The sequence below is a fragment of the Scyliorhinus canicula genome, chromosome 19, assembly GCF_902713615.1.
Source record: "Scyliorhinus canicula chromosome 19, sScyCan1.1, whole genome shotgun sequence".
Lineage (NCBI taxonomy): Eukaryota > Metazoa > Chordata > Chondrichthyes > Carcharhiniformes > Scyliorhinidae > Scyliorhinus > Scyliorhinus canicula.
This window is the reverse complement of record NC_052164.1, coordinates 11,599,261-11,612,469: the sequence shown is the minus strand read 5'-3', so window position 1 is coordinate 11,612,469 and position 13,209 is coordinate 11,599,261. Positions and strand designations below refer to the sequence as shown.

The 13,209-nt window shown below is 53.4% G+C and overlaps 1 protein-coding gene across 4 annotated transcripts in view; it reads right to left on the bottom strand.

Moving 5' to 3' along the window:
* Positions 1 to 13,209, bottom strand: part of LOC119954462 (gasdermin-B-like) — a 67,630-nt gene that overhangs the window by 35,173 nt on the left and 19,248 nt on the right. For all 4 annotated transcript variants that reach the window (XM_038779684.1, XM_038779685.1, XM_038779686.1 and 1 more), the window contains 2 exons: positions 8,111 to 8,333; positions 1,044 to 1,236 (listed from right to left, as the gene is read on the bottom strand). In XM_038779684.1, coding sequence (XP_038635612.1) covers positions 1,044 to 1,236; positions 8,111 to 8,333 — 416 coding nt within the window. The remainder of the gene's footprint in view (positions 1 to 1,043; positions 1,237 to 8,110; positions 8,334 to 13,209) is intronic.

Genomic DNA, 13,209 nt, shown 5'->3' with positions numbered 1-13,209 from the left:
GAAACAGAGGATCCCACCGACGGAGAAGCCAGCTCAGTGTCTTTTAAACGTAGTGTCAATGAAGTCCATAGTTAGAAAATGTACATACACGTGGAATAGCCACAACAATATTGATACTTTGATTCATATGGAGACTCCAAAGTAACAACGATGCTGACTGAAGTCACTTTAAGAGAGCACTCAAAAATAATAGTCCACACCGCAGTAATATAGGCTGAGATTCTACGATCCCGCGCCACGCTGCTCCGACGCTGGAACGCCGATTCTCCGGCGAACGGAGAATCAGCGTCAATTGTGCCCGCCCGGTCGCTGCCGTGCTGGTTGTGGGCCGTTGAAGGTGGCCCCCGCGTCGATTCTCCGCGCTCGATGGGCCGAGTGCCGCCCGAGTCCCGCCGGCGTGGTTTACGTATGGTTCCACCCGCCGGGACCTGAGTTCTAGCTGCGGGGGCCGTCCTGGTGGGGGGGACGGGAGAATCTGGCTCCGGGGGGGCCTCCACGGTGTCCAGGCCTGCGATCAGGGCCTACCGATCGGCGGGCGGGCTCATTCCGGGGGGGGGGGGGGGGCTCATTCCGCAGTTCCTCTGCGCTGGGCCCCTGTAGGGCTCCGCCATGTTGCCCGGGGGCTGGCGCGGAGTCGGCAACCCACGCACATGCACTGACCTGCTCCGGCCATGGCGCGCGTGCGTGGACCCATGCCGGCCCAGCTTTCGGTGCTGGAGCTGCGCGCAGCACTCCAACGCCACACTAGCCCCCGAGGTAGGGGAGAATGACTGGGCCTGGAGGCCTGTTGACCCGGCGCCGCTTGCGTCGGTTTTGACCCCGTCAACACTTGGCCGGGATTTCGGAGAATCCTGGCTATAGAGTTTGCAAAGTTAAGCACATCAGTATATGAAGACAGCGAGTATAAAGCAGCAGTCCAATGACGGCTATAAAGCCAATCATGTCATGGATGTAGATAAATGATACATTTGACACATGCCAGTCTGTCTGAGTCTGTAAGAGTTATCATTCTCTGTAAGGCAGTTAAATTTGGATATAAATACCTGTTTTGGGCAGCTCTATACAGGTTGAATTCGTTGATTGCTTGCTTTTTCAGTCCCACAGTAGTCATTGTATCTGATACGTTTCCTCCTAACTCTGCTCTTGCATCAACATTGGCGACATTTACTGCAACACCTGCAGAACTTGAGATTTCAGCATCTTTTCCATAGCGGCCCAAGGGGAAGCTTTGCAATTCTAAGAAAACAAAGTAATGCCATCATTTATGGAAGTTAGGTATTGACATGATTGGACTAATCTGAAAATCTGCTACCAAAACTTGCTCAGGTATGGAGATGGCCTTTTGGATGATGTGCTTGGGAGCCCCAGAACCGAGCCCCAGTTGGAATCAATTATCTTCAGGAGGCAAGGAAAGAGGTGTGGAGGCGAGGTGAAATTGGAAGCAAATAGATCTGAAATTTGGCTTCAGATTGTAGGATAGAGCTGAAGTCATGCGCCTCATCGCTAATTGAGGGTGCAGCCATTAAAACCTATAGAAATGACATTGGGAGGTTTAATGGGTAACCGAGACACCTTGGTGCCTTTTTCACAATCGTTAAAGTAAAAATGATTCACAAATTCTTCAATTTTTTTATTTTAAAATAATTTTTATTAAGGTTTTCACAAAATATAAACAACAAATCAATATTAACAGAACAACCATGGTAAAAACCCAAGAACAACACCCACCCCACTACAAAAGCAACTACTAAAACAAAAACAAAAAAAAAGCAAACAGAAAGGAAAGAGATAACACCCGCCACATCCAACAAACCCATGTACGCACTTCTCCCTCCCACCAAACCCAGCCTGGCTTGACCCTGGATCCCACCACCCTCGACACCGTCCTTGCTACCCCCTTCCAAAACTCCCCCAGCGCTGGGCATGCCCAAAATATATGGCCGTGGTTCGCTGGGCTCCCCGAGCACCTCGCACACCTGTCTTCGCCCCCGAAAAACCTACTCATCCTCATCCCAGTCATGTGGGCCCTATGCAGCACCTTGAACTGTATGAGGCTAAGCCTCGCACAGGAAGAGGAGGAATTCACCTTTCCAGGGCATCCGCCCACGTCCCCTCCTCAATCTCCTCACCCAGCTCCTCTTCCCATTTACCCTTCAGCTCCTCCACCGAGGCCTCGTCTACCTCCTGCATTACGCGGTATATATCCAAAATCCTCCCTCCTCCAACCCACACCCCCGAGACCACCCTGTCCCGTACCTCCACCTGCCGCCTGGCAAACGCCCTCACCTGCATGTACCTGAACATGTTCCCCGGGGGGAGCCCAAACTTCCCCTCTAACTCCCCCAGGCTCGCAAACCTCCCATCCACAAACAGTTCCCTCAACCTCATAATACCTACCCTATGCCAGCCCAGAAATCCGCCATCAATGTTCCCTGGAACAAACCGGTGGTTCCCCCGTATCGGGGACTCCATCGATCCCCCCACCATGCCGTCTCCATTGCCCCCAAATTTTGAGGGTAGCCGCCACCACCGGGCTCGTGGTATACCTCGTTGGAGGGAGTGGCAACGGCGCCGTTACCAGCGCCTCAGGTCTCGTGTCCACACAGGACACCATCTCCATCCTCTTCCATGCTGCCCCTTCCCCGTCCATTACCCACTTATGCACCATCGCTGCATTGGCAGCCCAATAGTACCCACAAAGGTTGGGCAGTGCCAGCCCCCCCCTATCCCTGCCCCGTTCCAAGAACACCCTTCTCACCCTCGGAGTCCCATGCGCCGATACAAATCTCGTAATACTCCTGTTATCTCTCCTAAAAAAGGCCCTCGGGATAAGGATTGGAAGGCACTGGAACAGGAACAAAAACCTCGGGAGCACCGTCATCTTGACGGACTGCACCCTACCCACCAGTGACAGCGGTAACTTATCGCACCTTTTGAACTCCTCCTCCATTTGCTCCACCAACCTTGTGAGGTTGAGCTTGTGCAGGGCCCCCCCAGCTCCCAGCCACCTGGACTCCTAGGTACCTGAAGCTCCTCCCTGCCTGCCAGGGCCGGCCCAAGGTACCGGCAACTCGGGCAGTCGCCCGGGGCGCCATGTGCTAGGGGGCGCCAGAGACTCGGGTCCCGCGCATGCGCAGTTGGGCCGGTGCCAACCAGCGCATGCGCGGTGGCCGCCCTCCCCCAGGGCGGCCCCCTCCGCCCCCCCCGGCCGCCCCCCCCTCCGGCCCCCCCCCGCTTCGGCCCCCCCGCTTCGGCCCCCCCCTCGGCCCCCCCCCCCCCCCCGCCACCTCGGCCCCCCCCCCCCCCCCAGCAGCGAGATTGGCCTATAAGACCCACACTGCAGAGGGTCCTTGGCCCGCTTAAGGATCAAGAAAATCAGCGCCCGTGACATAGTTGGGGGCAAAGCCCCCCCGTCCCTTGCCTCATTAAAGGTCTGGACCAACAGGGGGCCCAACAGGTCCGCGTACATTTTATAAAATTCGGCCGGAAACCCATCCGGCCCCGGCGCCTTCCCCGACTGCATGCTCCCTACCCTTTAACCAGCTCCTCCAGCTCAATCGCCGTCCCCAGTCCCTCCACCTGCTCCTCCTCCACCTTCGGAAATCGCAGCTTGTCCAAGAAGCGCCCCATTCCCCCCCCCCCCCTCCACCGCAGGTTCAGACTGGTACATTTCCCCATAAAAGTCCCTAAAGACCCCATTAATGTCTACCCCCTCCGCACCACCTTCCCATCTCTATCCTTCACCCCCAATCTCCCTGGCCGCGTCTCGCTTTCGGAACTGGTGTGCCAGCATCCTGCTCACCTTCTCCCCATATTCATACACCGCCCCCTGTGCTTTCCTCCACTGAGCTTCCGCCTTTCTGGTGGTCAGTAGATCGAACCTGACCTGAAGGCTACACCTCTCCCCCAGCAATCCCTCCTCCGGAGCCTCCGCATATCTCCTATCCACCCTCACCATCTCCCTACCAATCTCTCCCTCTCCCTCTGCCCTCCCCTCTCCCTATGGGTACGGATGGAAATCAACTCCCCTCTAATCACCACCTTCAATGCCTCTCAGACCGTCCCCACTCGGACCTCCCCGTTATCGTTGGCCTCTAGGTACCTCTTGATACACCCCCGAACCCTCTCGGCCACCTCCTCGTCTGCCAGCAGCCCCACCTCCAAGAGCCAGAGCGGACGCTGGTCCCTCTCCTCCCCCAGCCCGAGGTCCACCCAGTGCGGGGCATGATCTGAAATGGCAATGGCAGAGTATTCAGCATCCTCCACTGTCGAAACCAGCCCCCTGCTCAGGACAAAAAAATCAATCCTGGAATAGGCCTTATGCACGTGGGAGAAAAACGAGTACTCCCTGGCCCTTGGCCTCGCAAACCTCCAGGGATCCACCCCTCCCATCTGATCCATAAACCCCCTCAACACCTTAGCCGCCGCCGGCCTCCTACCCGTCCGGGACCTGGATCGATCCAATGGGGGATTCAGCACCGTGTTGAAGTCCCTCCCATAATCAGGTCCCCCGCATCCAGGTCCGGAATGCGGCCCAACATGCGCCGCATAAACCCCGCATCGTCCCAGTTTGGGGCGTAAACATTCACCAGCACCACCCGCTCCCCCTGCAGCTTACCACTCACCATCACATATCTCCCGCCACTATCAGCCACCACATTTAACGGCTCAAACGACACCCTCTTTCCCACCAGGATCGCCACTCCCCGATTCTTCTCATCCAGCCCTGAATGAAATACTTGGCCCACCCACCCCTTCCTCAGTCGAACCTGTTCCGCCACCTTCAGGTGCGTCTCCTGGAGCATAGCCACGTCCGCCTCCACCCCCTTCAGGTGCGTAAACACCCGGGCCCGCTTGACCGGCCCGTTCAGCCCCCTCACATTCCAGGTTATCAGCCGGATCAGAGGACTCCCTGCCCCCCTCCCCTGCCGACTAGCCATAACCCATCCCATGCCCGCCACTGGCCAGCGTCCCCCGCTCGGCCTGTTCTCCACGGCGGCAACTCTCCCCCCCCCCCCCCCAGCATACTCCAGCTCCTTCCTGGCCATTCCCCCCCGCTCTTGCGTGGGAAAATAACAACCAGCAAAGGCCCGCGCTTCTCAGCCTCGACCCCGTCCCCATCATCCCGCAGCGCAGGAAACCATAGAAAAGCCCGCACTTTCGCCCTGCCCAACCCCACCTCCTCTAGAGCAACTCCCATTGCCGGTCCCCACCACCAGCTCCCCGCACTCCCAGTTTACCTCCCTGTCCGAACCCGTCCACCAGACCCATACAAATAGACATAAAGACATCGCCCCACCCACCCTAAAGCCAACACACATCCTACATTAAACAGAGAACCCCCCCTCCAGAGAAAAAAATTAGACACAGTTGCATTTACATACAAAACCCCCATCCCTGACCCTCAGTTTGAGTCCAGTTTCTCGGCCTGCACAAAGGCCCACGCCTCCTCTGGGGACTCAAAATAATGGTGACGGTCCTTGTAGGTGACTCACAGACGCGCCGGCTGCAACATGCCAAACTTCACACTCCGTCTGTGGAGCACCGCCTTCGTCCGGTTGTACCCGGCCCTCCGCTTAGCCACCTCCGCACTCCAGTCCTGGAAGATCCGCACCTCCGTGTTCTCCCACTTGCTGTTCCGCTCCCTTTTGGCCCACCGGAGCACGCACTCCCGTTCAACGAACTGGTGGTACCTCATCAACAACGCCCGCGGCGGCTCACTCGGCTTGGGCCTCCTGGCCAGTATTCTGTGGGCCCCCTCCAGCTCCAGGGGCCCCTGGAAGGACCCAGCTCCCATCAGCGAGTTCAGCAAAACAACCACATAGGCCGCCAGGTCCGACCCCTCCAGCCCCTCCGTGAGGCCCAGAATCCGTAAATTCTTCCGTCTCGTCCGGTTGTCCAGCTCCTCGAACCGCTCCTGCCACTTTTTATGGAGCGCCTCGTGCATCTCCACTTTCCCCGCGACGGCCACGGCCTCGTCCTCCCTTTTGGAGGCCTGCTGCTGCAGCTCCCGGATTGCGGCCCCCTGGGCTGTCTGAGTCTCCAGCAGCTCACTGGTGGTAGCCTTCAGCGACTCCAGCAACTCCACCATAAGCTCCTGGAAGCAGCGCCGAAGAGTCCCCTGCTGCTCCTGCGCCCACTGCCTCAGCTCCTAGAGGGCTCCGCCGGCTGCCATTTTGTTTCCCTTCCCCCACTTTTCCAGGGGCGCTGCCACCGCTTTTCTGTTCACCCCACTCCTGATCCGGACCATAGAACCCTGGGGATCTACTGCAGACCCCATCCCACGTCGGCAATCGTCGAAAAAGCTCCGTTGGGGGCCCTGAAAAGAGCCCCAAAGTCCATTTCGAGCGGGAGCTACCGAATGTGCGGCTTAGCTCCGCATTGCCGCAACCGGAAGTCCACAAATTCTTCAATAAGCCACAGGAATTCTAAATGGTGTTTATAACACATGGAAATTAACCTTGGCAACGTTAGTCCAGACACTTTTGCAGATGCTGAGGTATGAAGACTGGAAAGAGGGGCCGAGGGGGAGAAAATCTCATCATATTACAGTATGCAAAGAGGTCAAAGAAAATGTTTGAGTGTTTAACCTAATGTAGCATCATCGACATAGAATCACATAATGATGCCAGCGCAGAAGGAGGTTTCCGACATTGAGACCATGCCGACTCTCTGCAAGAATAGTCCAGCTCGACCAACTCCCTAAACCTTTCCCCTTCCCCCATGGCTCTGCATTTTTCTCTTTCCCTTCAGGTACTTACCAATTCTCTTTTGAAAGCCAGGATTCAATCTGTCTTCAACACGAACAAACCGACAAGGAGCAGGAGTGGGCCATTCAGCCCCTCCACCCTGTTCCCCCCATTTAATAGGATCATGGCTGATCTGATATTAACCTCAAATGTGCATGCCGCCATCCGTGGTAACCTATCACCCTCTTGCTTACCCAGAATCTATCCACCTCTGCCTTAACAATATTCAAAGACTCTGCCTCCATCACCTTACAACACGGTAGCAAATTGGTTAGCACTGTTGCTTCACAGCACCAGGGACCCGGGTTCGATTCCAGGCTTGAGTCACTGTCTGTGTGGATTATGCACGTTCTCCCTGTATCTGCCATGCTTCCTCCGGGGGCTCCGCTTTCCTCCCACAAGTCCCGAAAGATGAGCTTGTTAGGTGAATTGGACATTCCTAATTCTCCCTCAGTGTACCGAACATCCGGTATGTGGCGATGAGGGGATTTGCACAGTAACTTCATTGCAGTATAATATAACCGTACTTGTGACACTAATAAAGATTATTATTATTTTCGGGGAGAGAGTTCCAAAGACTCACGACCCTGAGTGAAAGAAAATCAGTATATCTCTGTTTTGAGTGGCGACCCTTTAATAATTAAAACAGTGACCACATACTCCGACAGAGCCTTTTAGATCCTGGCCACTACTTACATAAAAAAGGTTTTGCCTCAGTTGCTTCCTTAAATCAGTTCTCTCTGGTTTTCGATCCTTCATTCAGTGGAAACAATGTCATTCTACCTGCTCTGTGTAGACCCCTCATGATTCTGAACTGCTCTATAAAGTTTCCCCTCAACCTTACCTGCTCTGTAGAACAACTGCTGCTTTTGCAACCAATTCATGTAATGGAAATACTCACCCCCTGGAACCATTCTATAAAATCTTTTCTGCATCCTATCTGGAGACTTCACATCCTCCCTAAAGGGCAATGTCCAGACTGGGCACAACACTCTGGTTGTCATCGATCCCATTATGTATAAATATTCTCCAAACAAGAAAGAATCAAACCAGCCACATTAATTTACATTCATTTTTTTCATAGAATGATATAAATACCTAAAAAAAAATCATTTATTATTGCCGACATATTTTTCCTCTCTCATTAACCTGTCCTGTAGAGTCCCCTAGTCAGGAGACTTGTTGGATGGGATCATCGATTGTCATTGTGGTGATAACTCAGAGAAGTACCAATGCAACATTGACTTGCTGTTGAAATCTCCAGTTCTAATGTGTTCAGGATGTAAACCAATGCACCATAAAATCGCCCCAAACATAATCAGATTGAAATAGCAAAACTTAAATAAACAGCGAACGCTTACCTAAATCCAAATCCTTGCCATCAGTCAAGATGTCAGCAAGTGTGACAGGTGTTGGGAAGTATTTGTCTTTTGTGAAAAAGAAAAATCCCTTCTCTATCTTGACGAGATGAAGGGGTTTGTACTTTTCTGCATCACACAAGATTGCTGCGGGAATCAGTCTGCCGTAAGGGTCAAGTTCTTTCGCGATGTTTTGAGCTGCATTGCGAAACATGCTTCCAGACATCTACAAACGTAAAATACAAATGTGTTTAGTTAAGCAACAGCCTAACACAGGCATACTCACAGAATCATACCGAACAATGTCCCAGACACCACTATCACCATTCCTGGTTTTGTCCTGTCTCACCTGCAGGACAGACCGGGCAGAGGTGGTGACACAGTGGCATACAGTCAGGAGGGAGTTGCCCTGGGAGTCCTCAACCATCGACTCTAGAGTCCCAGGAAGTCTCATGGCTTCAGGTTAAACATGGACAAGGAAACGTCCTGCTGATTAACACGGACCGGCCACCATCAGATGATGCATCAATACTCTTCCAAGTTGAACACCACATGGAGGAAGCACTGAGGGGGGCATGGATGCAGAATATGCTCTGGATAGGGGACTTCAATGCCCATCACCAAGAGTGGCTCGGTCGTGCCAACAGACACTGAGCTGGCTGGGTCCTAAAGGTTATAGCTGCTAGACTGGGACTGCAGCACCGTCCATGTGGAGACAAAGTCCCGTCTTCACATTGAGGATACCCTCCATCATGTTGTGTGGTACTACCACCGTGCTCAATGGGATAGACTTCAAACAGATTTCACAACTTAAGACTGGACATCCATGAGGTGCTGTGGGCCATCAGCAGCAGCAGAATTATACTCAACCACAATCTGAAACCTTATGGCCTGGCATCCCCCCCCCCCCCCCCCCCCCCCCACTCTATCATTGCCGCCAAGCCAGGGGATCAACCTTGGTTCAATGAAGAATGCCAGAGAACATGACAGTAGTAAAATCAGGCATACCTAAACATTAGATGTCGACTTGGTGAAGCTGCAACATAAGACTAGGCGTGTGCCAAACAGTATTAGCAGCAAGTAATAGACAGCTAAAAAATTCAGCAACAAACGCATCAGATCTAAGCTCTGCAGTTCTGCCACATCCAGCCGTGAATGGTGGTGAACAATTACACAACTCACTGGAGGAGGAGGCTCCACACATATCCCCATCCTCAATGATGGAGGAGCCCAGCACATCTGTGCAAAAGACAAGGTTGAGACATGCGTGACAATCTTCAGCCAGAAGTGCCAAGTGGATGATCCATCTCGGTTTCCTCCGGAGGTCCCAGGCATCACAGATGTCAGTCTTCAACCAATACGATTCACTCCATGCGATATCAGGAAATGACCGAAGGCACTGGATATTGCAAAGGCTATGGGCCTGACAATATCCTGGTGATAGTACTGAAGACCTCTGCTCCAGAACTTGCCGTACCCCTATTTAAGGTGTTCTGGTACAGTTACAACACTGGCATCTACCCGGCAATGTGGAAGATTGCCCAGGCGTGTCCTGTACACAAGAAACAGGACAAATCCAACCAAGCCAATTACCTCCCTATCAGTCTACTTTCCCATCATCAGCAAAGTGATGGAAGGACTCATCAACAGTGTTATCAAGTGGCACTTTCTCAGCAATAACCTGCTCACAAATCCTCAGTTTGGGTTCTGCCAGGGTGGTCCTGACCTCATTACAGCCTTGGTTCAAACATGGACAAAAGAGCTGAATGCCAGAGGTGAGGTGAGAGTGACTGCCCTTGACATCAAGGCAGCATTTGACCGAGTATGGCATCAAGGAGCCCTAGCTAAACTAGAGTCAAGGGAATCAGTGGAAAAACTCTCCGTTGGTTGGAGTCACAAAGGAAGATGGTTGTGGTGGTTGGAGTTCAATCACCTCAACTCCAGGACATCACTGCAGGAATTCCACAGGGGAGTGTCCTAGGCCCAACCATCTTCAGCTGCTTCATCAATGACCTCCCTTCCATCATACGGTCAGAAGTGGGGATGTTTGCGAATGACTGCACAATGTTCAGCACCATTAGTGACTCCTCAGATAATGAAGCAGTCCATGTCCAAATTCAGCAGGACCTGGACAATATCCAGGCTTGGACTGACAAGTGGCAAGTTACATTCGCACCACACAAGTGCCAGGCAATGATCATGTCCTGCAAGAGAGGATCTAACCACCATCCCTTGACATTCAATGGCATTACCATTGCTGAAACCCCACAATCAACATCCTGGGAGTTATCATTGACCAGAAACTGAACTGGACTAGCCATGTTAATACTGTGACCAGCAGGGCAGGTCAAAGACTAGGGGCAGGATTCTCCAACAATGGGGCTATGACCTCACGCCCATGAAAAAACGTGTGCGAATCACTCTGGAGTTACCTGGAGTAAGTCCAGGGTGATTCTCCGATTTGCAAGGGGCTAGCAGGGCCCCAGAGTGCTCCTCACAGTTACGGCTGCCAATACAGGGCCCTGCACTTCCGATCGGGAGTCCGCGCATGCACACGGCGGCTGCCTATGGTGAGCGCCCCTCGCAACATGGCCAACCCACACCGCGGTCCAGCACCAAGAAGATAGGCCCCCTGAGAGCGTGCGCGACCGCAGATCGGTGGCCCCTAATCGATAGCCTGGATGTCCTGGATGCCGCAGCCGCCACACCCGGTACCCGCCGGGTGGAACCCTGAGAGAACCACGGCGGCAGGAACTAGGCCAGCTGTACGTGGGGAATAGCTGAGGGGGCCGCTTTCAATGACCCCCGACCGGCGGCACGTCAACCGCGTGCGCCCGATTGGTGGCGACCGGAGAATCGCGGGAGTGGCGTTGGACCCAATCTCGGTTCTGACGGAGATGAAACAATGGACCGGTGAATGACACACAGAACAGCAATTATCTAACAGATATTACATTAATTTCTGAGTCTATTATTCCCCCCCCCCTACCCCCCCAATTTTGTACAAGAAGGTGGCATTATCACAGATAGAGAGAGGAGTAGTTGTGCGGCACGGGAGCAGAGTGGTTAGCACTGTTGTTTCACAGCTTCAGGGTCCCAGGTTCGATTCCTGGCTTGGATCAGTGTCTGTGCAGAGTCTGCACGTTCTCCCCACATCTGCATGGGTTTCCTCCAGGCACTCCGGTTTCCTCCCAGAAATCCCGAAAGACGTGCTGTTAAATAATTTAGACATTCTCCCTCTGTGTACCCGAACAGGCGCCTGAATGTGGCACCTAGGGGCTTTTCACAGTAACTTCATTGCAGTGTTAATGTAAGCCTACTCGTGACAATAAAGATTATCATTATTATCAGTGGGAAAGTGATACCAGTTCACCGATGCTACACTTGTCACCAGACAGAGAGACTGAGACCCAGGGCTCTAACTTTCCTTTTTTGTTGTTGTCCGAAGCGAGGCAGAGGGATTACGCTGCGCCATTATATTGTAAAAACTTTCAGATCAAGCAAGTTCATAGATAGAGCCTCTTTGGGACCTCGTTCCAAATACAGAGTTTAAATAATTAAGTGGACAAAGCTGAGACGGGGGGCGGGGCATCTTGTTGGGAGGTGGGATGAAAATTGCATGAGTGCTCTTGTTGTAATTGGGAATTTTTAGACGCAGATCCCTGTGCAGTGATTTCATGGGTGTTGGAGACTGGGGGAGAATTCTGTAAATGAATTCTCGACTGTTTGGAGCAGAAAGTCAGTGGGCGGGATTCTCCGATCAGCGACGTCGTTTGCATCGGATTAAGGGGCGACGCCACTTTTGCGATACTCCGCCCCCTCCGACGTGTACGCCTCACGCCGTCGGGATGGCCTCAGGATATCACCTGCAGCCAACCCATGCTGCTCCGCCCCCGGTGGGCCAAGTTCCCGGCGGCGAGGGACACGTGTTCTTTTTTCTTTTGGAACCACGGCGTGGCAGCTGCGGACAAAGTCCAGCGCCGCCATGGTCGGGTTGTTCCGCGGGCAGGGAAGGATCTTTGCCGGGGCCTGGGGCACTGGTGGGGGGGGGGGGGGGGGGGGGGGGGGGGGGTGGGGGGGGGTTGTGTGGCGAGCCTAGTAAGGGGGGGGCATTATTTGGCAGGCTGGGTCCACGCGCGGACGGTGCCGTGTTGCACAGTGCGGCCTCTGCAGGCTGTCACTGTGCGCATGCGCGGCCGTGAACCCGGCAATTCTCCGGCCGTATACACAGCAAGAGCCATGCTGCGTGCCTGCTCGCCCCTCACCTGACGGAGCATCGGTGCAGCTTTGGTGTTGTTTATTCGGGTGTAAAATGCCACAGTTCCCGTGCCGGCATCAGCACTTAGTCTGCAAATCGGAGAATCCAGCCCAGTGTCTCAGCGGCCCCCTGTGACTGGGCGACACACTCCATTTTTACTAAAGGAAACTCCAGTAAACAGACTCACACAATTTCAGCCGGTGACAGAGCCCAGATCTGCTCTCAACCCAAAACTGGGAACAACTTTTCCAAACTTCATGTCCTGGTGTAGTGTTGACGAGGTTTGGAGAATGGGCATGGTTTAGAAACAAGGGGAGTGGCTTGGGACCATGGGGTGGGGTTTGGCAGCAAGGGACGGGTTATGGTCTGGAAAGCAGAATGTGCGGATCTATTTGTCTGTCTTTGAGTTTAACTCCTGCCTGTGGGAAATTCAGGTGGAATCCTGGCGACTTCCTCCCTGCTGGAATGAGGAGACAATGTTCAGGTCGGGAACTCCAGCTATTAATGTGAGTGTTCAGCTCTGGTTCTTTATAACTCAGGGAGGATGGGCGGGATGACATCTCCATTCTGCCAAAGGAAGGATTTCTAACTTTGGGACCACGAGATGGATTCCATTGGGTCACCAGATGGGTTCCATTAGGTCACCAGATGAGTTCCATTAGGTCACCAGATGGGTTCCATTTAGTCACCAGATGAGTTACATTGGTATATTACTTTGGTGGTAAGTAAAGTAATGTAAAGGGTACTGAGGGATAGGATTTCTGAGCATCTGGAAAGACACTGCTTGATTAGGGATAGTCAGCACAGATTTGTGAGGGGTAGGTCTTGCCTCACAAGTCTTATT